A 23663-nucleotide genomic window follows, 5' to 3' on the forward strand; every position below is an offset into this window, starting at 1 on the left:
TGCTGGTGTATGTCCTGCAGGCATGCATGTGTATCAGAGTGGCCACACAGGGCCTAAACTTGATGTCAATGGTAAAGTTCCGGGCTGATAGATTTCATTGACCACTTCTCCTAGGTTAACAAGTTCACAATACATACTGAACACTTCCAATAGCCATTGTAGCAGATGATTTCATTAGTCAATTTTGCCTGATCGAAACTCTTTAACACATCCTCTCTGAACACGTTTAGGTTTAGGCCTAGTTATTTGTTTACTTCTAAACTGTCCTGATTTTCAACAAGGTATAGATGGAAGTTGTATCATTGCCAATCTTCTTACTATACTATAGACAACATCCCATCAATCAACAAGGTGCAGCCTTTATCTTGTCCACAGCATTCTGCCCTGGTCATTCTGCACGGTGGCCTTGTGGTGACCTTGAGTGCAATGCAGGGTCAGGAGGATGCTTGCTGTTCATTCCCTCAGGCTGTTGGTGAAAAAGAGCATCAGTAAGCATAGGATACGATTTCAACACAGATTCAGATTTAATCAGAGTGAATTGTTTTTTTTTCTCCATTAATTTCATAATGCCTGGGACAGCTTTAAAAACATCTCATAGGCCAATTGTTTTATGTTCAATATCTAGCGTTGAATTATATCACTAACAGAATAATAATAAAAAAATGAAGTGTTTTCTTCCCAGAAAAAAAGGAGATGGATACTGGCTTGATTTTTTTTAAACAGAAATCCTTGAATTAAAAACCTGTAATAAACTAAAAACAAAAAATCCCTGTAATTTTCCTCTCGATTCCATTGCTGTTCCCTTGGTAACAAGCAAGCCCTTGCCCTTCTGGAGCCTCCTGACATTCGCTTGGAATGTACCATTATGGCTGCTGTGGGGAGATAGTAGATTCCCATTTCACTAATACTTTTGTTTTACCAAAAATATGTTATTTGAAAGACAAACAATAACGTGAATTATCTGTTAAAACATCAACAAGATTCATATTTCTAACGAATCTTCCGATTTTAGTATGCATATTGGCATACTGTGCCAGAATGTTACCCTTCAAATAAATCAAACTGGCAGTCGTAGAGCGAGCTGTCAAATGCTTGTTGCTTGTGTCAAATCTGTGCTACAAAGTAACGAAGAGAAATCAAGCACCTGGTTGTTTTCCTGTTAAAGTGTCTATAGCTAGGTAATACGACAATAATTAAGTGGACCATTGAACAGCACCTTGTCCTCTTTACTTCACGTGATGACGAGGTAAGCAGGTAGAAATGCTAGCTTCACCTTGTCAGACATGTTGTCTTGCTAGCTCGCTAGCTCGCTTTGCCCCCCCCAGACGTGTTGTGTCATGTATTGCAGGTTAGTAAAAGTGAGTTCCTAATAATAAAGTGTTATCCCTAAGAGACTAGCTAAATTCTAGTACAGAAGCTAGCATATTCTGCTTGTCATGTTAGCGCTGGCTAGCTATCAAAGTTCCAGCTACTGTACAGTAGCTAGCTAGCTGTGACGTGTGGTGGTGAGCTCGTTCACTGACTTTGGTAGATAGCTTGTAGCCTATTTTCCTTGCTAGCTCATGAATAACGTTAGCTACCGATACTTCAGATACCGATACGTATTGTTTATTGTTGTTTATTGCCAGCTATAAACTCGCATTACAAGTTACTTTGATGACGTCTCTTGGTTTTGGTCTTCAAAGTGTGTGTGTGTGGGGGGGGGGGGGACTTTAAATAGAGAGAAGCTTACGTTACAATCCTTTTTCCAGTGTAAACAATTTTGGTTGTGGAGAAAGTGGAGAAAGTGCTGTTATGTTAGAGTTGTTCTTGATTAAACATCCAATATTTAGTTTAGTAAATTATTATGTGTATTTATGTGTAACAGTGAACAATAATGCTTCAAATCAAAGGAGGAATTATAAGACTTAGGTCTAGAGATCATCTGAGATAATCACAGGAGGTTGGTGGCACCTTAATTGGGGAGGACTGGCTTGTGGTAATGGCTGGATCAGTGTCAGTGGAATGGTATCAAATACATCAAACACATGGTGTCCATGAGCTTGATGCCATTCCATTTGCGCCGTTCCAGGCATTATAATGAGCCGTCCTCCCGTCAGCAGCGTCCATTGGTACTAATGCTTATCAACAGAGCATACAGGTTTGGCATCAGATCAGGGTCTGCAGCTAGCCTGGCTGTCAGTCTGAGCCTTGCAGACATTTTTTTTTGCACAGCAAATCTGTTCCTGATATGCTATTGGCCAGAGTCTGCTGGGAGGGTCTTCCTGGAGGTTGGTGGGCAGGCAGGAAAAGGGGTGGTTGGAATTGTTTCAGCCAGAGAGTTAAGCAGTCTTTTACTGCACTGTCGTGGAAAGAAAATCCCTGTCTAGGCATGGGCCTGAGCACACAGCACTGAGAGGGGAATGACTACTATTCACATGGTGATTTATATTTAGGCAGAAAGTAATTAGAAGTCGGACTTCTAACCCAGACTGTGGTGGATGCTAGAAAGACTGGAGAGCTCCAACACTGCATGAGGTGAGAGGATTGTTTCCCTGGCTGCTCCTGTTTTCCTGACTAGTTCATAAAGGAATTTGCTGCATTATGCTGCATACCATGCGGTGAGAGGGAGAGATAGAGGACTTCACTCGTAGAGATGGTTAGAATCTGCTTCTCTTGAAATGTCTGCTGCTTATAATGGCTGTTTATCTCAAATGTTCAAATTTAGCTGGTCAGTGTGGGGAATTTACCTCTCCCATCCTGCCAGGAAAGAACAAGGTGCTCCCTTGATGCCTGCCTGCTCTGCAACTTCCTGTGGCATTTCACTACTTACCCAGGCTGTCTGTCCTGTGTCTGACTGACTTCAAGTGTGTGTGCGTGTGTGTTTGTACAAGGTTTGTAGGAGTGTTAAATACAGGGTTGTGGAGGACTGAGGGCCAACACATCTCATAAGCATGATTTATTCTCTCAGGCAACAGGTGTTAACCTGCCATCAAAGCAAACACAGACAGAATACACCAAGGAAAGTAACTGGAGAAGGACTGTCACAAATAGGGACATGTAAGGTTTACCTACTCTACATTCCCAATACAAAGTTGGTTGTAGGTTGGGCTGGTGTACAGTTTTTTTCTAGGGCTGGGACCTCACGATACGATATTATCACAATTCTTGCGATTCTATACAGTATGCATTGCGATTCGATACTGCAATTTTAGTGCAATTTGCTGTTCCAAACGCAGTGCTCTGTATATGTCTGCTGCAGAGAGACACGTGAGAGTATGAGAAAATTAGTTTTTATGAGTCATGGGAATTAAAGTGCTGAAAACATGTTGGCTCACTTTAAAAATTAAATGGAGAACAAACTATAGGTTTAAAAATACCTGAATTTTGGCGCAGGTACAGATGACTAGCGCTAACTAACACTGCCTATCAAAACCAAGTATCGATATAATATCGTCCAAAATTATTTTGCAATATGTAGCTGAATCGATTCTTTCCCCATCACTAGTTTTCTCCTGTACTATAGGGTAATTATTGAAGCTAGGCTATGATCTTTTTTTATTGGAAGTTATTATTGTTGCAACTTTCAATTCCATTATTTGACAGCAGTGCTGGAATGACAACTTTTTTTATTTTCACTCAAAACCAGTGCTTCTAGGTTGTGCTATTTCAAACTGTTTTGGAAGCTAAACTGTTTTTTTTTCAAGCTAAGAAAATTACAGCATACACTATAGGAAGGGTTTATTTAATGTTGCATTAGTTTGGTCTCCATGGTTACTGTAGATAAAGTAAGTACTGCTGATTCTCTCATACAGCAGTGTGATTGGAACCTTAGTAACAGTAAGAAAATTCTAGTCACGCCAGTTCAGTTGGTAGTTAAGACTATTATAATATGAAGTTCATGCTCCTGCAGACTGCATTGTGCCTAGCTGAAAGCTGGATGGTTTACAATAGTAACCTCTGTAATTGTTATGCCCTAGAGCCAGTTACTCATCCCAAACAGACATAACAGGATGCCAGAGTTCACACTGACCAAACTAGCCCATCAATCCATAGATAGGCCTAGACCTAGTTTCATTTGTATACACAGAGGATAATTGGACTCCATTAACAAATTTAATGAGAAATTTGCAAAGACCTGTCACATGTTATCAATCTAGAGTCAATATTTTCATGAGATCAGTCTGTAGGACAGTAGCTTTATTTTAAGTGATGAAGTGTCATTCTCTGGTCCATAGGATTATTTAAGGCTGTCCCTTAATTTGCATTTTACAGCTGCCTTTAGGGAATCCAGCTGCCTTTAGGGAATCCAGCTGCCTTTAGGGAATCCAGCTGCCTTTAGGGAATCCAGCTGCCTTTAGGGAATCCAGCTACCTTTAGGGAATCCAGCTGCCTTTAGGGATTCCAGCTATCTTTTGGGCATCCAGTTGCCTTTAGGGCATCCAGCTGCCTTTTAGGGCATCCCGCCCGCTGCCTTTAGGGGATAAGTATAAACACTCAAAACCAGGAGCTGAACAGAACCAGGAGCTGAACAGAACCAGAACTACTGCAAAGCAGGATGAGCCAGGAGCAAAATAAGAGTCTCTCTCTCTCTCTCACTGACAACCTTCCAACTGAATTCACAAGTGTTGCAGTGCAGAGCCTCCCACACTGAACATAAAGGTCAAACTATTCAGTGATACTGTTGCATTTCTGTATTTCCGTTTGCACTGATATGTTTTGTTAATAACCGCAAAACCACACTCACTTTCTCGACAGTACAGAAAATACAGAAGACTTACCGTTTACAATAGAATAATACCTCTCACGAGAGATGCGCATGCCTACCTTCAGTTATTCCTCACAAGCTATTCAAAGTTTCTTGAGAAAGAAACATATCACAATTACCCCAATTACATACATTTCTGTCTATGAATTAAATTGTCTTTTTTTTTTCTCTCTCTGACTTGGTGTCCTACTTTTTTCCCCCACCAGCGACAGCAGTTAGAATGTGAAGGGTATTGTTGTTGGCAGTTTAATCATTTACTTCAATTGTAAGTAGCTTAGGCGTCAATTTATTTACCTTCAAACTTTCGTTCATGATGTATCATAATAAAATGCATTCAGTAGCCTACGCTCTGGCCATGCCCCCCAAAAAATTGTTTTATCAGAAATATCATGCTGACATTGAGGCTAACATTTCCAGGATGTAAACAAAATGTATATCGTTGCCTGTGACTATTAGACTCAGGCCCAGGGACCTTTACTCTTTTTGGGCTCCTCCTCCTGGGGTACCCCCAGCTGCTCTGGCTCCCCCCAAGCATATTGAGAATTAAAATGTCATAATTCAAAGGCTGAACACAGATTCAAGGTCAGAAGCATTAATCAGTCAAATATGTCACTCTGATTAGATGATGGCTGCTGTGTGTGAGGCTGGTGGCTGGGCTGTGGATTTATCACAGAAAACGCATGTACATCTCTTGTAATGTCAAAACAACATAACAGAGACAGGGATTTTTCTGCCATAGAAACCCTTAGGCGGATCCAAATTGTAGAACTGTTGTTTAAAAAAAATACATTTTCGGGAAGGAAAAAACTTTCAGTGTAAACCTAAACGACTAAAACCAGATGTACAGTGCTTTCGGAAAGGTTTCAGACCCCCACATTTTGTTGTTACAGCCTTATTCTAAAATTGATTAAATCATTTTTCCCCCTCATAAATCTACACACAACACCCCATAATGACAAGGCAAAAACTGTTTTTTTTTTATATTTGTTTGCAAATTTATAAAAAACAAAAACAAAACTGCAATATCACATTTAGATAAGTATTCAGACACTTAACTCAGTACTTTGAAGCACCCTTGGCAGCAATTACAGCCTCGAGTCTTCTTCGGTATGACGTAACAAGCTTGGCACACCTGTATTTGTGGAGTTTCTCCCATTCTTCTCTGCAGGTCCTCTCAAGTTCTGTCAGGTTGGATTGGGAGTGTCGCAGCCCAGCTATTTTCGGGTCTCTCCGTAGATGTCCAATCGGGTTCAAGTCCGTGCACTTGCTGGGCCACTCAAGGATATTCAGAGACTTGTCCCGAAGCCACTCCTGCGTTGTCTTGGCTGTGTGCTTAGGGTTGTTGTCCTGTTGGAAGGTGAACCTCCGCCCCAGTATGAGGCCCTGAGCACTCTGGAGCAGGTTTTCATCAAGGATCTCTCTGTACTTTGCTCTGTTAATCTTTCCCTCGATCCTGACTAGTCTCCCAGTCTCTGCCGCTGAAAAACATCCCCACAGCATGATGCTGCCACCACCATGCTTCACCATATTGATGGTGCCAGTTTTCCTCCAGACGTGACTCCTGGCATTCATGCAAAATAGTTCAATCTTGGTTTCATCATACCAGAAAATCTTGTTTCTCAAGAAACAAACTCCAAGCGGGCTTTTCCTTTTAATGAGGAGTGGCTTCTGTCGGGCCACTCTACCATAAAGGCCTGATTGGTGGAGTGCTGCAGAGATGGTTTTCCTTCTTGAACGTTATCCCATCTCCACGTAGGAACTCTGGAGCTATGTCGGAATCCTTGGTCACCTCCCTAACCCCCGATTGCTCACTTTGGTCAGAGAGGCCAACTCTAAGAAAAGTTTTGGTGGTTCCAAACTTCTTCAATTTAAGAATGATGGAGGCCAATGTGTTCTTGGGGAACTTCAATGATGCATAAATGTTTTGGTACCCTTCCCCAGATCTGTACCTCGACACAATCCTGTCTCGGGGCTCTACAGACAATTTCGACTTCATGGCTTGGTTTTTGCTCTGACATGCGCTGTCAATTGTGGGACCTTATATAGACAGATGTGTGCCCTTCCAAGTCATGTCCAATCAATTGAATTTACCACAGGTGGACTCCAAGTTGTAGAAACATCTCAAGGATGATCAATGGAAACAGGATGCAGCTGAGCTCAGTTTCGAGTCTCGTAGAAAAGGGTCTGAGTAAGTAAGGTATTTCTGTTTTTATTTTTTATACCTTTGCAAACATGTCTAAAAAACAGTTTTTGCTTTGTCATTATGGGGTATTGTGTGTAGATTGATGAGGATTTTCTTTTCATTTAATACATTTTAGAATAAGGCTGTAATGTAGCAAAACGTGGAAAAAGTCAAGGGGTCTGAATACTTTCCGAATGCACTGTATGTAGAAAAGATAATGGACCTATATAATTATAATTTGAAATTAATTAATCTTTGAGAACTAACAATCCCCAAAATAAAAGCTAGACAGTCAGGGGAAGTTATACAGTATTGATTTTGGTATTAAGTTTGAGCAAAATAACACAAAATGCATTGAATTGCAGGAAATTATCTTTAAAATTGCAACATTTTCTCTCAGTTCAATGGCAGAATATGTAGAATCCTTGGAAATGAGCTTTAAAACTGCAAAAATGTATCTCGGCTATGACGAAAATCGGATAATTGCAGGAAATTGGCAAAATCATTGCCGCCACGCAAAGAAAATACTGAACTTTAAAAAATATTTCTGCCGAGGCGCACGTTGAAGATGGTAGAACAGTCCACATTTGCGTAATTTAATAGAAAAATCTGACAACCCCATAGTAGAATAGTTTATCTATTCACCTAATCAGCTTGTTGTTGTTGGGTTCTATGGGAGAGAGATATTCTTCTCGTAGTTATGAATAGCATAACTTCTTGCACTTGCAAAAACAGCCGTTTTTAATGGCCGTTGTTAAAAAAGAGGGGGTTTCCAGCTCACCATTCCTACTTTATTTATTTCTCAACTCCTAGATAAGCGTGAACTGCACCATTTTAAACCCAGAGTTTTTAGTAGCAGCATGGTTAGCAGTGAGAGCATAGGGGAGAGGGGCTAAATGTGACACCGGTCAATTGTAGGGTAACTTGGGGATTTAATGCAGGGGATACAATCCCACTGTATTCTCTCGAAATAATTTTGGGGGAGTGACTTAAAAAAATTGAAAATTTTAGTTGAGCAAGAGTAATTGTGGCAGGCCAGGGGGGTGTGTTACCCTGGGTGGCGAGTTACCCTAACAGATAGGCCTACATTATATTCACCCTGTTTATGCAAGTTTTTTGGCACATAAAATTAATTAATTAAAATATCACATTTGGGATCTGGTTAATAGAGGTCGACCGATTATGATTTTTCAACGCCGATACCGATTATTGGAGGACCCAAAAAAAAGCCGATACCGATTAATCGGTCCATTTTTATTTTATTTGTAATAATGACAATTACAACAATACTGAATGAACACTTATTTTAACTTAATATAATACATCAATAAAATCAATTTAGCCTCAAATAAATAATGAAACATGTTCAATTTGGTTTAAATAATGCAAAAACAAAGTGTTGGAGAAGAAAGTAAAAGTGCAATATGTGCCATGTAAGAAAGCTAACGTTTAAGTTCCTTGCTTAGAACATGAGAACATATAAAAGATGGTAATAACGGCAAAATCGGCATCCAAAAATACAGATTTCCGTTTGTTATAACTCGAAATCGGCCCTAATTAATCGGCCATTACGATTAATCGGTGGACCTCTACTGGCTAATGATTAGCCCAATAGGGTAAATGCAGATAGGAAACCCCATGCTTCAGCCTATTTATTTGTACTTTGCTGCATCAGTTGGGCTAAAGCTGATAAAGTTTATTGCTAATAGCAAACCTGATAATATGGACCATGCATAGGCTAAATACAGTGGTCCAGTATGTTATAATAATTTTAACTAATAATTTTAACAATATGTTATTGGGCTAATTTCTGGAGGTGGACATTCTATTTTAGATGGTATCAGCTTCCTTTTATTTTCAATCATTTTGTAGTATAATGTCCCTTTAAAAAGTCAGCGGACAGAGCTTTTGAGTCCTTTCCCATACCCCCCCCCCCCAACTGCTACAGAGTAAACACTGTTATGCTGTACCCCACCCTGCTTTCACAACTGTAGTGTTGAGATTTTCTCAGTTTCATCAATTGAAAAGAGGCCATAGCAACTTGTGCAGCATAACATGAAGTAAGCCTAGAGTATGGCAATAACTGTAGTATAATAAGAGCACTAATAGTATTTTAAACAAATAACTATTTTCTATCTTCCAGATCACCAACGGAAAGTGCTTTTCAAAAAACATCTCCAACTTCAACCTGCTCTCTGGTCTAAATGTGCATGGGAAGCCAACCCTCCCTTCTAGGCCAGGCCTGAGCAGTGCTGGGATACTTCAGCTGCAAATCTTCAGCTGCCTCCAATTTATTTCTGAACAACTCCAGTGGCTAAGGTATCCCAAGGGGAAAGATTTACTGGAGGGGAGAACTACCAAGGCACAAATTGTGAGAAGTTGGCAAAGTCAATACCAGGCAAGTCTTCATGAATATTATTTCAAGGAGCGCCATTGCCTCGACATACTATTAATGAGAGAGTCCTTGTCAGTGGAGGAGGATAGACACACCGTTGTGTCACAGAGCAAGCCCTCAACCCTTCCAGAGGTCTCCCATTGGTGCAAACTGATTGATGAGTGATTGCTCGTTGATCGATTATCCTTCCTCCCAGCTGATGCAGTGAGGCCAGTCTGGTTGCTTCATATGATTTGGAAACTTTTCAAGCACTAATCAGACAGAGATAAAAGTTGTGAACTTTTTTTTAATGTGTTGCCGTTTTTTGAGGTAAGAGTCAACTCAACTGATACATTGGACTGGCAGCGTTCGATTGGAACCTCTTGACATGGCTCTCAATATATCTTCAGTAAGGGACACAAAATGGCTGACGTTGGAAGTGTGTCGGCAGTTTCAGAGAGGAACTTGCTCACGGAGTGATGAGGAATGCAAATTTGCACACCCACCAACGAGCTGCCAGGTTGAAAATGGAAGAGTTATTGCCTGCTTCGACTCGTTAAAGGTAAGGAATGTCATGCACCATTCTTCTGTTAGATTCATGACTCTGCTTTATGTGCCAGGAGACTGATATGTAGGAGCCTAAACAGATAATTACATTCTAAAGTGTTTACTGTAAGGAAATGGGGACCGAACCTGTACTGTACTGTTTATTCTAAGCAAATGTGGACATCCCACACTACTACGCCCCATGGGGTGCAGGCTATAGCCTTGTGCTGACTTCCAGTGGGATTACTGCATTCTCCCTCTCACCTGCTGCTGGGCCTGGCTGTCTTCTGCTGGGCCTGGCTGTCTTCTGCTGGGCCTGGCTGTCTGCTGCTGGGCCTGGCTGTCTGCTCCTGGGCCTGGCTGTCTGCTCCTGGGCCTGGCTGTCTGCTCCTGGGCCTGGCTGTCTGCGGGTGGGGCTGGCTGTCTGCGGGTGGGGCTGGCTGTCTGCGGGTGGGGCTGGCTGTCTGTCGCCGGGCTTGACTGTCTGTGGCTGGGCCTGGCTTTCTGCATCTGAGCCTGTGACTGGGCTTCGCTGTCTGCTGCCGGGCCTGGCTGTCTACGGCTGGGCCTGCAGCTGGGCTTGACTGTCTGCGGATGGGGCTGATTGTCTGCGACTGTGCCTGCGGCTGGGCCTGGCTGTCTGCGGCTTGGCCTGGCTGTCTGCGAGTCAAGCCCAGCCACAGGCCGTCTGCGGATGCTGGGCCTGGCTGTCTGCGGGCCTGGCTGGGCCTGACTGTCTGCTGGGCCTAGCTGTCTGCGGCTGGGGTTAATCCACAGAGAAGCTAACACTGCCACCTCAACACAATGCTGGCCACTGGATTATTCTGATGTTCAATCATCTCCTTACCTCCACTGGCCATTTTAAACATGCTGTGCCAGGGCAAAGGGCCTGGTCCCTATTGGTCAAGACTGGTGCTCAGCCAACCATCAGTAGGAATTGCTACAAAGGACCTATTTTCCAAAATGCCTCTTTAGGTTTTGGTCCTTTTTTGAAGGGTTTAAAAGACTGAGATAGTGTTGCAAGTCACTTTTTCTTATTGCTATGGGTGGCAGGGCAGTGGTGGCTGCTGAGGGAGGACGGCTCATAATTATGTCCTGAGCGGAGTCAATGGAGTGGCATCAACCATGTCTTTGATGTGTTTGATACCATTCCATTGACTCCATTCCAGATATTTATTATGAGCTGTCCTCCCCTCAGCAGCCTCCACTGGTGGCAGGGAATTTAGGGGCTGACTAGTTGCCCAGCCATTAATCTTATAAAGAGTCACACTGTTGCCCAAGCTCATTCCAGAACAGTGTAGGCATTGAGCTGCTTGTCCTCCAATTCTTGTATACCTACCATCTAACTCATGTGACAGCTACTTACTGGGCCCTCTGAGACTGGAGTCATCACATCACAAGGCTGGTGATAGAACCTTGGGGGAAGTCTACTCAGAACTTACAGATTTTTCATAAGAGAGACTTGTGTACATCTGAATTAAGTTTGAAGTGTAGGTGGACAAGGTTTTACGACTGGGGACAGTATATTGAGTGTACTACTCTCGTTCTCCAATGTATTTATTTTTTCTTAAAGCTGCAATATGTAACTTTTTGGATGATCTGAGCAAATTCACATAGAAATGTGTGTTATAGATATGTCATTCTCATTGAAGGCAAGTCTAAGAAGTGGTAGATATGTTCTTTGTGCTGTCTTTTACTTTTGGTTTTGTACACCAGCTGAAAATGCAAGAGTTTTGGTTGAATTAAAATCTATTTCACAGTGGTTTAGATGGTACAATGATTCTCTACACTATACACAACTTGTTTTGGCACAAACAGAATTTAGGAAAATTATTTTGAATTTTAGCAACCAGGAAATGACACAGCTATTTTTGCGTATTGCATCTTTAACTTTTTGTTGTTGTTGTTTATTCTGAAATATTGAGGTGTGCTAGCAAGGCTACATTAATGCCTTTAGCCAACATCCTCTCTTTCTCAACCCACCCACACTCTTCAATCCAGCCAGTATTGTCTGAATTGTTATGTCACCGTTGCTCTGCTAATGAGAGAGTATTCAGTTGTTGTTTTATTGACGACACTTGAACTGATGTGAATGACACTATGCTAAATGTTATCACTTCTGGGTCCTATAATTTATTGATTTCCTGCTGAGGTTCAATTGAAATAGGCTAATGATTCCTAATCATAATCATGATTTTGATTTGCTTGAACGACAATCCCTGACGATAATAGGGGTTAAATCTTAGCCTAAAACGTGTACGACTATCTGCAGTGTTAAGAGAGAGAGAGAGAGAGAGGATCTGTTGTTAGCCGATGGAAGGGGGATGGGAAGAGATTGGCTAGAAAATATACAAATGCCTCAGTCATGTGATGATGTCACTATTCTGTTGAATAGCCTGTTGTTAAAGAGAGTAACTTAAGTGTTGTCTGTTCCCGACACTTCCATTGGCTCAGCTTTGACTGTGGTTTCCACTGATTTAGCCTAACCCACAATTCATATTGATGATAATAATAAATAATTTTGTCTGTGTTTTTATATTTGTGTTTTATATTTGACCTATTTCACGTGTAAATTGGAAATGTGTTTTTTGCATGGCCCAGCGTCCCCTGAGAGGTCCTCGTAGAGCGGTGTCATGGCCAGAGGCTCTTACATTACTAATGGCAACTCTGGAGCAATTAGGGTTAAGTGCTTTGCTCAAGGGCACATTAACAGATTTTACACCTTGTCAGCTCGGGATTTGATCCAGTGACCTTTCTGTTACTTTCCCAATGGTCTATCCGCTCGCTACCTGTCTCTTGAGTTATGTGTGCTTCAGTAAACTGAATGATAGGCAAGCCATAATGGCCCACGTTGACAGTTTGGATGTAATATCATAAACCAGTGTGTGTTCAGTTTGTAAATTTGATGATGGGCTTACTCCTTTATCCTCCCATAACAAAAGTAATCGTGATAAAGTGATAAATTATTTTGGAGGTGAACCATTTTAATAAACACTGACTGGAGCTTAGGACTAACTCTGAACCACTGGTGAGTAAGCATCTCCTCTTATGGTTGTTACAAGGCTGTTCCCGTCCTGACTCTTCCCCTAACATGCTTAACTGCATGGGATTCCACTATCCCAGCAGAAATCCATGCATGACAGTAACTACCAGGGTTTTTTCTAGTTTAAAAAGGGGCGAAGGTGGTGGCAGTGGGAGTGGCAAGGGGGCGTGGCATTGGGAGAAAATGTTGCTGTTTTAAAAGACATTTCCTGTAATTCTACATATGATTTAATGGAGCTGAGAATTTTTGTTGCAGTTTTAAAGCAAATTTCCTGCAATTCTATGCATTTTGCCATGGCAATGCTGTGTTATTTTGCTCAAACATAATATCAAAATCAATACTTCTAAATTCTAGGCCTGGAGGATACCAGTATCGCGATGCTTGCTCGTATCGTGGAATGAAAACAAAACACAAAGTGGATTTTAAGTTTAGGAAAACAGCCCTGATGTTGGAAACAAACATCATTATATTGTCATCCTGAGTCAAAATTAATTTATTTCCCAAGCTTATAGCAAACAATATTTGACATACAGCAGGTTTTTAAAGGTCAAAAAGAGTATGGTCAGCCTCATGTTTTTATTTTTGACATGTAAAAATATATTTCGACAATGGTATCGTCACAGCCCTACTAATTTCATTGTTTTTGGCATTTCCAATTGTCCCCGAATGTCTGGCTTTTATTTAGGTGATAGTTAGTTCTCAAAGATAAAAAAATATATATATAGGTCCTTTTCTACATAGTTTATATCTGGTTTAAGTTTACATTGAAAGCTTTTTTTCCATTAAAAATACGTATTGGATTTGCTGTTTGTTTTGGTTATGTTTCAGAATATTTTGTGCCCAATAGAAATTAATGGTAAATAATGTATTGTATTGTTTTGGAGTAACTTATTGTAAAAAAAGATATAATATGTTTCTAAACTCTTCTACATTGATGAGGATGCCACCATGATTATGGATAGTCCTGAATAAATAGTGAATAATTAAGAGTGAGAAAGTTACATATGCACAAATATCATACACCCCAAAAATGCGAAACTCCCATGTTATTGTAATGGTCAGAGGTTAGTTAGCATGTATTGGGGGTATAACACATTCCTTCGACCTCATGGCTTGGTTTTTGCTCTGACATGCATTGCCAACTGTGGAACCTTATATAAACAGATGTGTGCCTTTCCAAATCATGTCCAATCAATAGAATTTACCACAGGTGGACTCCAGTCCAGTTGTAGAAACATTTGAAGGATGATCAATGGAAACAGGATGCACCTGAGCTCAATTTCGAGTCTCATAGCAATTCCAAGGGGTTGCCTGCCTCTTATCTGAATCAACAGGATGAGAAGCAGGATGCCTTTCTGACCTGATGATTTCATCCCCAGAAACCGGGTTGGGAATCAGGCCTTGTTTCTCCCACTGCTCATAGCCTAACCCAACACTGCTGTGCTGGCTGGGGGCTGGCTGGTTGCTGGGGGCTGGCTTGGTGGCTGGCTGGCTATCAGTCATGATCTGACTGAGAGGAGCTGTTTCCTGTGGGCTGGTCCCAGGAGACTGCTGAAGCTGGGTCGGAGGAAGCCTCTGAAGACTGAGCAGAGAAGGGAAAAGTGCTGCTCATGCCTGGAGCTAGCAGCCAGCCCCCAGCCAGCCAACCCCCAGCCAGCCAACGCACAGCAGTGTTGGGTTAGGCTGTGAGCAGTGGGAGGAACAAGGCCTGATGCCCAACCCTGTTTCTGGGGGGGAAATCAGCAAGTGAGAAAGGCATGGCTTCTCATGCCTCAGATAAGAGGCAGGCAACCCCCTGGAATTGTAGTAGGGGGAAAACCAGTTTTTTATTTAGATGTTTGCTCATTTATATAAAAAGAGATACCTCAGACCCTTTGCTATCAGACACAAAATATAGCTCTGGTGCTTTCTGTTTCCATTGATCATCCTTGAGATGTTTCTGCAACTTGATTGGAGTCCACCTTTTGTAAATTCAATTGATTGGACGTGATTTGGAAAGGAATACATAAGGTCCCACAGTTGGCATGTCAGAGCAAATACCAAGACATGAGGTCGAAGGACTTGTCCGTAGAGCTTCGAAACAGGATTGTGTCGAGGCACAGATCTTGGGAAGGGTACCAAAAAAATTATGCAGCATTGAAGGTCCCCAACAACACAGTGGCCTCCATCATTCTTAAATGGAAGAAGTTTGGAACCACCAAGACTTTTCCTAGAGCTGTCTGCCCTGCCAAACTGAGCAATCGGGGGAGAAGGGCCTTGGTCTGGGAGGTGACCAAGAACCAGATGGTCACTCTGACAGAGCTCCAGAGTTCCTCTGTAGAGATGGGATAATCTTCCATGCAGAACACCATCTCTGCAGCACTCCACCAATTAGGTATTTATGGTAGAGTGGCCAGATGGAAGCCACTCCTCAGTAAAAGGCACATGACAGCCCACTTGGAGTTTGCCAAAAGGCACCTAAAGGCTCTGATCATGAGAAACAAGATTCTCTGATCTGATGAAATTAAGATTGTACTCTTTGGACTGGCTTCGGGACAAGTCTCTGAATGTCCTTGAGTCCTTGAGTGGCCCAGCCAGAGCCCGGACTTGAACCCCATCGAACTTCTCTGGAGAGACCTGAAAATAGCTGTGCTGCAACACTCCTCATCCAACCAGACAGAGCTTGAGAGGATCTGCCAAAAAGATTGGGAGATACAGGTGTGGCAAGCTTGTAGTGTCATACCCAAGAACACTCTAGGCTGTAATCACTGCAAAAGTGCTTCAACAAAGTACTGAGTAAAGGGTCTGAATACTTATGTAATTGTGATTTCATGTTTTTTTTTTTTCATGTTTTTGCTTTTGTCATTATGGGGAACTGTGTGTAGATTGAGGAAAAATTATAAGTCATTCAATTTTAAAATAAGGCTGTAACTAAATGTGGAAAAAGAGAAGGGGTCTGAATATTTTCGGAAAGTATTCGTACCGGTGTGCCTTGTAAAATGTTCATTTGTGTAATTTCCTTCTTAATGCGTTTGAGTTAGTCAATTGTGTTGTGACAAGGCAGGGGTATTCATAAGATTTGGCCAAGTCCGTATTATGGCAAGAACAGCTTAAATAAGCAGTGAAACGACAGTCATAATCAAATCAAATTTTATTTGTCACATACACATGGTTAGCAGATGTTAATGCGAGTGTAGCGAAATGCTTGTGCTTCTAGTTCCGACAATGCAGTGATAACCAACAAGTAATCTAACTAACAATTCCAAAACTACTGTCTTATACACAGTGTAAGGGGATAAGGAATATGTACATAAGGATATATGAATGAGTGATGGTACAGAGCAGCATACAGTAGATGGTATCGAGTACAGTATATACATATGAGATGAGTGTGTAGACAAAGTAAACAAAGTGGCATAGTTAAAGTGGCTAGTGATACATGTATTACATAAGGATGCAGTCGATGATGTAGAGTACAGTATATACATATGCATATGAGATGAATAATGTAGGGTAAGTAACATTATACAAGGTAGCATTGTTTAAAGTGGCTAGTGATATATTTACATAATTTCCCATCAATTCTCATTATTAAAATGGCTGGAGTTGGGTCAGTGTCAATGACAGTGTGTTGGCAGCAGCCACTCAATGTTAGTGGTGGTGTTTTTCAGTCTCTCGGTCCCAGCTTTGATGCACCTGTACTGACCTCGCCTTCTGGATGATAGCGGGGTGAACAGGCAGTGGTTCGGGTGGTTGATGTCCTTGATGATCTTTATGGCCTTCCTGTAACAACGGGTGGTGTAGGTGTCCTGGAGGGCAGGTAGTTTGCCCCCGGTGATGCGTTGTGCAGTCCTCACTACCCTCTGGAGAGCCTTAGGGTTGAGGGCGGAGCAGTTGCCGTACCAGGCGGTGATACAGCCCGCCGGGATGCTCTCGATTGTGCATCTGTAGAAGTTTGTGAGTGCTTTTGGTGACAAGCCAAATTTCTTCAGCCTCCTGAGGTTGAATAGGCGCTGCTGCGCCTTCTTCACGACGCTGTCAGTGTGAGTGGACCAATTCAGTTTGTCTGTGATGTGTATGCCGAGGAACTTAAAACTAGCTACCCTCTCCACTACTGTTCCATCGATGTGGATAGGGGGGTGTTCCCTCTGCTGTTTCCTGAAGTCCACAATCATCTCCTTAGTTTTGTTGACGTTGAGTGTGAGGTTATTATCCTGACACCACACTTCGAGGGCCCTCACCTCCTTGTAGGCCGTCTCGTCGTTGTTGGTAATCAAGCCTACCACTGTTGTGTCGTCCGCAAACTTGATGATTGAGTTGGAGGCGTGCGTGGCCACGCAGTCGTGGGTGAACAGGGAGTACAGGAGAGGGCTCAGAACGCACCCTTGTGGGGCCCCCGTGTTGAGGATCAGCGGGGAGGAGATGTTGTTGCCTACCCTCACCACCTGGGGGCGGCCCATCAGGAAGTCCAGTACCCAGTTGCACAGGGCGGGGTCGAGGCCCAGGGTCTCGAGCTTGATGACGAGCTTGGAGGGTACTATGGTGTTGAATGCCGAGCTGTAGTCGATGAACAGCATTCTCACGTAGGTATTCCTTTTGTCCAGGTGGGTTAGGGCAGTGTGCAGTGTGGTTGAGATTGCATCGTCTGTGGACCTATTTGGGCGGTAAGCAAATTGGAGTGGGTCTAGGGTGTCAGGTAGGGTGGAGGTGATATGGTCCTTGACTAGTCTCTCAAAGCACTTCATGATGACGGAAGTGAGTGCTACGGGGCGGTAGTCGTTTAGCTCAGTTACCTTAGCTTTCTTGGGAACAGGAACAATGGTGGCCCTCTTGAAGCATGTGGGAACAGCAGACTGGTATAGGGATTGATTGAATATGTCCGTAAACACACCGGCCAGCTGGTCTGCGCATGCTCTGAGGGCGCGGCTGGGGATGCCGTCTGGGCCTGCAGCCTTGCGAGGGTTAACACGTTTAAATGTCTTACCTCGGCTGCAGTGAAGGAGAGACCTCATGTTTTCGTTGCAGGCCGTGTCAGGGGCACTGTATTGTCCTCAAAGCGGGCAAAAAAGTGATTTAGTCTGCCTGGGAGCAAGACATCCTGGTCCGTGACTGGGCTAGATTCCTTCTTGTAGTCCGTAAGACATGAAGGTCAGTCAACCAGGAACATTTCAAGGACTTTGACATTTTGTTCAAGTGCAGTCGTAAACACCATCAAGCGCTATGATGAAACTGGCTGTCATGAGGACAGCCACAGGAAAGGAAGACCCAGAGTTACCTCTGCTGCAGAGGATATGTTCATAAGAGTTACCAGCCTCAGAAATAGCAGCCCAAATAAATGCTTCATAGAGTTCAAGTAACAGACACATGTCAACATCACCTGTTCAGAGGAGACTGTGTGAATCAGGCCTTCATGGTCAAATTGCTGCAAATAAACTTCTACTAAAGGACACCAATAAGAAGAGGAATTTTGCTTGGGCCAAGAAACACGAGCTATGGACATTAGACCGCTGGAAATCTGTCTTTGGTCTGATGAGTCCACATTTGTAATGTTTGTTCCAACCGCCGTGTCTTTGAGATGCAGAGTAGGTGAACAGATGATCGCATGTGTAGTTCCCACCTTGAAGCATGGAGGAGGAGGTGTGATGGTGTGGGGGTGCTTTGCTGGTGACACTGTCTGATTTATTTAGAATTCAGGGCAGACTTAACTAGCATGGCTACCACAGTATTCTGCAGCGATACACCATCCCATCTGGTTTGCGCTTAGTTCCACTATCATTTGTTTTTCAACAGGACAATGACCCAACACACCTCCAGGCTGTGCAAAGGCTATTTGACCAAGAAGGAGAGTGACTGAGTGCTACATCAGATGACCTGGCCTCCACAATCCCCGACCTTAACCCAATTGAGATGGTTTGGGATGAGTTGGACCGGAGAGTGAAAGAAAAACAGTCATCAAGTGCTCCGCTTATATGGGAACTCCTTCAAGACGGTTGGAAAATCATTCCAGGTGAAGCTGCTTGAGAGAATGCCAAGAGTGTGCAAAGCTGTCATCAAGGCAAAAGGTGGCTGTTTTGAAGAGTCTAAAATCTGAAATATATTTTGATTTGTTTAACACTTTTTTGGTTACTACATGATTCCATATGTGTTATTTCATAGTTTTGATGTCTTCACTATTATTCTACAATTTAGAAAATGGTACAACTAAAGAAGAACCCTTGAATGAGTAGGTGTTTTCAAACTTTTGACCGGTACTGTAAGTATTCAGACCCTTTGCTATGAGACTCGAAATTGAGCTCAGGTACCTCCTGTTTCCATTGATCATCTTTGAGATGTTTCTACAACTTGTCCACGTACTTTTGTGTATATATAGTGTATGATGATGTGCTTATTGTGAAACTAGTTGCTCCAGTTGATGCAAAAGCAGTGAGTAGTAAACATTTAATTCAGTTAGATGGCTGCTTAAGTCGTTGTGCCTTGCCTAGGTTAGCTTAGCCTACGGGTCAGCTTAGCCTACGGGTTAGCTTAGCCTACAGGTTAGCTTAGCATACAGGTTAGCTTAACCTACAAGTTAGCTTAGCCTTCAGATTTTTCAGCCTACGCAAGCCTATTAGGTTGTACATGTGTTATTACCAGCTATAAACTGGGTGGTTTCAGCCCTGAATGTGATTGGCTGACTGCCGGGGTATAAACATTTATTTTTACTGTTGTAATTACGTTGGTAACAAGTTTATAATAGCAATAAGGCACCTCAGGGGTTTGTGGTACAGTGCCTTGCGAAAGTATTCGGCCCCCTTGAACTTTGCGACCTTTTGCCACATTTCAGGCTTCAAACATAAAGATATAAAACTGTATTTTTTGTGAAAAATTAACAACAAGTGGGACACAATCATGAAGTGGAACGACATTTATTGGATATATCAAACTTTTTTAACAAATCAAAAACTGAAAAATTGGGCGTGCAAAATTATTCAGCCCCCTTAAGTTAATACTTTGTAGCGCCACCTTTTGTTGCGATTACAGCTGTAAGTCGCTTGGGGTATGTCTTTATCAGTTTTGCACATAGAGAGGCTGACATTTTTTCCCATTCCTCCTTGCAAAACAGCTCGAGCTCAGTGAGGTTGGATGGAGAGCATTTGTGAACAGCAGTTTTCAGTTCTTTCCACAGATTCTCAATTGGATTCAGGTCTGGACTTTGACTTGGCCATTCTAACACCTGGATATGTTTATTTTTGAACCATTCCATTGTAGATTTTGCTTTATGTTTTGGATCATTGTCTTGTTGGAAGACAAATCTCCGTCCCAGTCTCAGGTCATTTGCAGACTCCATCAGGTTTTCTTCCAGAATGGTCCTGTATTTGGCTCCATCCATCTTCCCATCAATTTTAACCATCTTCCCTGTCCCTGCTGAAGAAAAGCAGGCCCAAACCATGATGCTGCCACCACCATGTTTGACAGTGGGGATGGTGTGTTCAGGGTGATGAGCTGTGTTGCTTTTACGCCAAACATAACGTTTTGCATTGTTGCCAAAAAGTTCAATTTTGGTTTCATCTGACCAGAGCACCTTCTTCCAGGACAGCGGAGTCAATCACCACCTTCCGGAGACACCTGAAACCCCACCTCTTTAAGGAATACCTAGGATAGGATAAAGTAATCCTTCTCACCCCCCCCCCCTTTAAGATTTAGATGCACTATTGTAAAGTGACTGTTCCACTGGATGTCATAAGGTGAATGCACCAATTTGTAAGTCGCTCTGGATAAGAGCGTCTGCTAAATGACTTAAATGTAAATGTAAATGTTTGGTGTGTCTCCCAGGTGGCTTGTGGCAAACTTTAAACAACACGTTTTATGGATATCTTTAAGAAATGGCTTTCTTCTTGCCACTCTTCCATAAAGGCCAGATTTGTGCAATATATGACTGATTGTTGTCCTATGGACAGAGTCTCCCACCTCAGCTGTAGATCTCTGCAGTTCATCCAGAGTGATCATGGGCCTCTTGGCTGCATCTCTGATCAGTCTTCTCCTTGTATGAGCTGAAAGTTTCGAGGGACGGCCAGGTCTTGGTAGATTTGCAGTGGTCTGATACTCCTTCCATTTCAATATTATCGCTTGCACAGTGCTCCTTGGGATGGTTTAAAGCTTGGGAAATCTTTTTGTATCCAAATCCGGCTTTAAACTTCTTCACAACAGTATCTCGGACCTGCCTGGTGTGTTCCTTGTTCTTCATGATGCTCTCTGTGCTTTTAACGGACCTCTGAGACTATCACAGTGTAGGTGCATTTATACGGAGACTTGATTACACACAGGTGGATTGTATTTATCATCATTAGTCATTTAGGTCAACATTGGATCATTCAGAGATCCTCACTGAACTTCTGGAGAGAGTTTGCTGCACTGAAAGTAAAGGGGCTAAATAATTTTTCAAGCCCAATTTTTCAGTTTTTGATTTGTTAAAAAAGTTTGAAATATCCAATAAATGTCATTCCACTTCCTGATTGTGTCCCACTTGTTGTTAATTCTTCACAAAAAAATACAGTTTTATATCTTTGTTTGAAGCCTGAAATGTGGCAAAAGGTCCCAAGGAGCACTGTGCACTATTGTAAAGTGACTGTCACTATTGTAAAGTGACTGTTCCACTGGATGTTATAAGGTGAATGCACCAATTTGTAAGTCGCTCTGGATAAGAGCGTCTGCTAAATGACTTAAATGTAAATGTAAATGTAAGTTCAAGGGGGCCGAATACTTTCGCAAGGCACTGTATATGGCCAATATACCATGGCCAAGGGCTGTGTCCAGGCACTCCGCGTTGCGTTGGGCATAATGACAGCCCTTAGCTGTGGTATATTAGCCATATACCACACCCCCCTCGGGCCTTATTGCTTAACTATAGCACTCTGAAAATGTAAAATGTAGGACATGCTTTCCTCAACTACTGTGTAGGTCACTACAGTTACCTTCAACACAACAGGATGTAGCCTAAGCTAAACCCTGCCATCTGACCAACAGAATGGAGTCCTTTACTGTTTCTGTATCATTGTGCTGACAGCTGTGAAGTGTGAACTGAATCTAGGCCTAATTTTCTCCTGACACATTTGGGGGGGATGAGATTAGAAGACTTTAGGTGGTTTAAACTAGGCTGACACCAGAATGACTGACTATTCTTTTGCTGGAATGTGATGAGAAACGCCAATTTTTATTCTGTGCTGGGCATGGGACTAAAGCTGAAAGCCTTATTACATGTCTCTGCTCAGAATCACTTTTAATCCCCATTAACCTGCATCCCAACCAGCACTGAGGAGCAAATATTAATTGTGTATTTTGTGCAGGCTGCTCCTTCAGCTTTTCGGGTCTTGTTTTATTGCATGGTGTTTAACATTCAGTGTGTGGGTGGGGTGGCCAGCGCAGTACAGCACACTGTTATACTGAGATTAGTCTGATTTGTCTGCTCCACGTCTGCTGCCTTGCTAGTGAAAATGTATGTACAGAGCTGCCACCAGATACAGTACATCACAAAAATGGCACTTGTGTTTCATGGGCTTGTACTTTTAGCGCCTGGTAGATCATATATTGTGAAGCCTGTTTTAAGATGTGGTGGGTTTACGCCAAGGGAAAAATAAAACCTTCTCTGTTACTCTGAGTTATATCTCCTCCAAATAGCCTAGCAATTGTGGAAGTCAGCTATTCGCCTCATACTCTGTAATCTGAGACAATGTGTGATATGACAAATTGATAATCAATCTGTAAATTGATCACTGAACATCTGCCCCATATTGAAAGTGACTTTCTTTGACATTAGGATGGATGAAACATAATTTAATTCTAATCTCAGAATTCTACATTATTAAAAGCCAGTATAGCCTAAATCCTGTTCTGTCAATACAAGATTTTTAACGTTTGTTCTAGAACAGCAGTGCACTGAGGGCTAGCCAAGGACACCAGAGGGGTGGACCAGGGGTTGACAGAGTCCACTTGTGAAAGGGAAGGGAACTCCACCAATCCTTAACATTTCACACTAGGAACAAAGCTGTCACAGAAAACAAGCAGGCGAAAGATGTAATGGAGCCGAGGACAGACTGAGAGAAGGACTACTTTACAGAGACTGACTGAGTGAAGGACTACTTTACAGAGACTGACTGAGAGAAGGACTACTTTACAGAGACGGACTGAGTGAAGGACTGCTTTACAGAGACGGACTGAGTGAAGGACTGCTTTACAGAGACGGACTGAGTGAAGGACTGTTTACAGAGACGGACTGAGTGAAGGACTGCTTTACAGAGACGGACTGAGTGAAGGACTGCTTTACAGAGACTGACTGAGTGAAGCACTACTTTACAGAGACGGACTGAGTGAAGGACTGCTTTACAGAGACAGACTGAGTGAAGGACTGCTTTACAGAGACTGACTGAGTGAAGGACTGCTTTACAGAGACTGACTGAGTGAAGGACTGCTTTACAGAGACGGACTGAGTGAAGGACTGCTTTACAGAGACGGACTGAGTGAAGAACTGCTTTACAGAGACGGACTGAGTGAAGGACTGCTTTACAGAGACGGACTGAGTGAAGGACTGCTTTACAGAGACGGACTGAGTGAAGGACTACTTTACAGAGATACAGTACATTCATTTTTTCACCCCTTTCCTCTCAGCAGTCAGCACCTGCTTCACCTTCTTTTCAGAAGTAGGCTAAAGCAAACTGAGGCGCTTGTGCATCACCCAAAACACCCAGTGTTTTGACAGCAGCTGAGACTGCCAAGTCCCCATAAGACCGTGCCGAGTTCTCATAAAACCACACCGGTC

At 42.6% G+C, this 23663-nt stretch overlaps 1 protein-coding gene across 16 annotated transcripts in view; it reads left to right on the forward strand.

The window, feature by feature from the left end:
- Positions 1-1076: 1076 nt before the first annotated feature.
- LOC124043417 (muscleblind-like protein 2a) overlaps positions 1077-23663 on the forward strand; it is a 41711-nt gene continuing 19124 nt past the window's right edge. For 13 of the 16 annotated variants that reach the window (XR_006841275.1, XR_006830717.1, XM_046362412.1 and 10 more), the window contains exons 1-2: positions 1078-1246; positions 9073-9865. Coding sequence is in view for 13 of the 16 variants with exons in the window: in XM_046362412.1 (XP_046218368.1) it covers positions 9692-9865 (174 nt within the window). In the remaining 3 variants the exon portion in view is untranslated. Of the gene's footprint in view, positions 1247-2331; positions 2518-9072; positions 9866-23663 lie in introns of those variants that run through there. The other 3 variants (XM_046364071.1, XM_046363277.1, XM_046292102.1) reach the window with 3 other exon arrangements.

The sequence above is a fragment of the Oncorhynchus gorbuscha genome, linkage group LG01, assembly GCF_021184085.1.
Source record: "Oncorhynchus gorbuscha isolate QuinsamMale2020 ecotype Even-year linkage group LG01, OgorEven_v1.0, whole genome shotgun sequence".
NCBI classification, from domain to species: domain Eukaryota; kingdom Metazoa; phylum Chordata; class Actinopteri; order Salmoniformes; family Salmonidae; genus Oncorhynchus; species Oncorhynchus gorbuscha.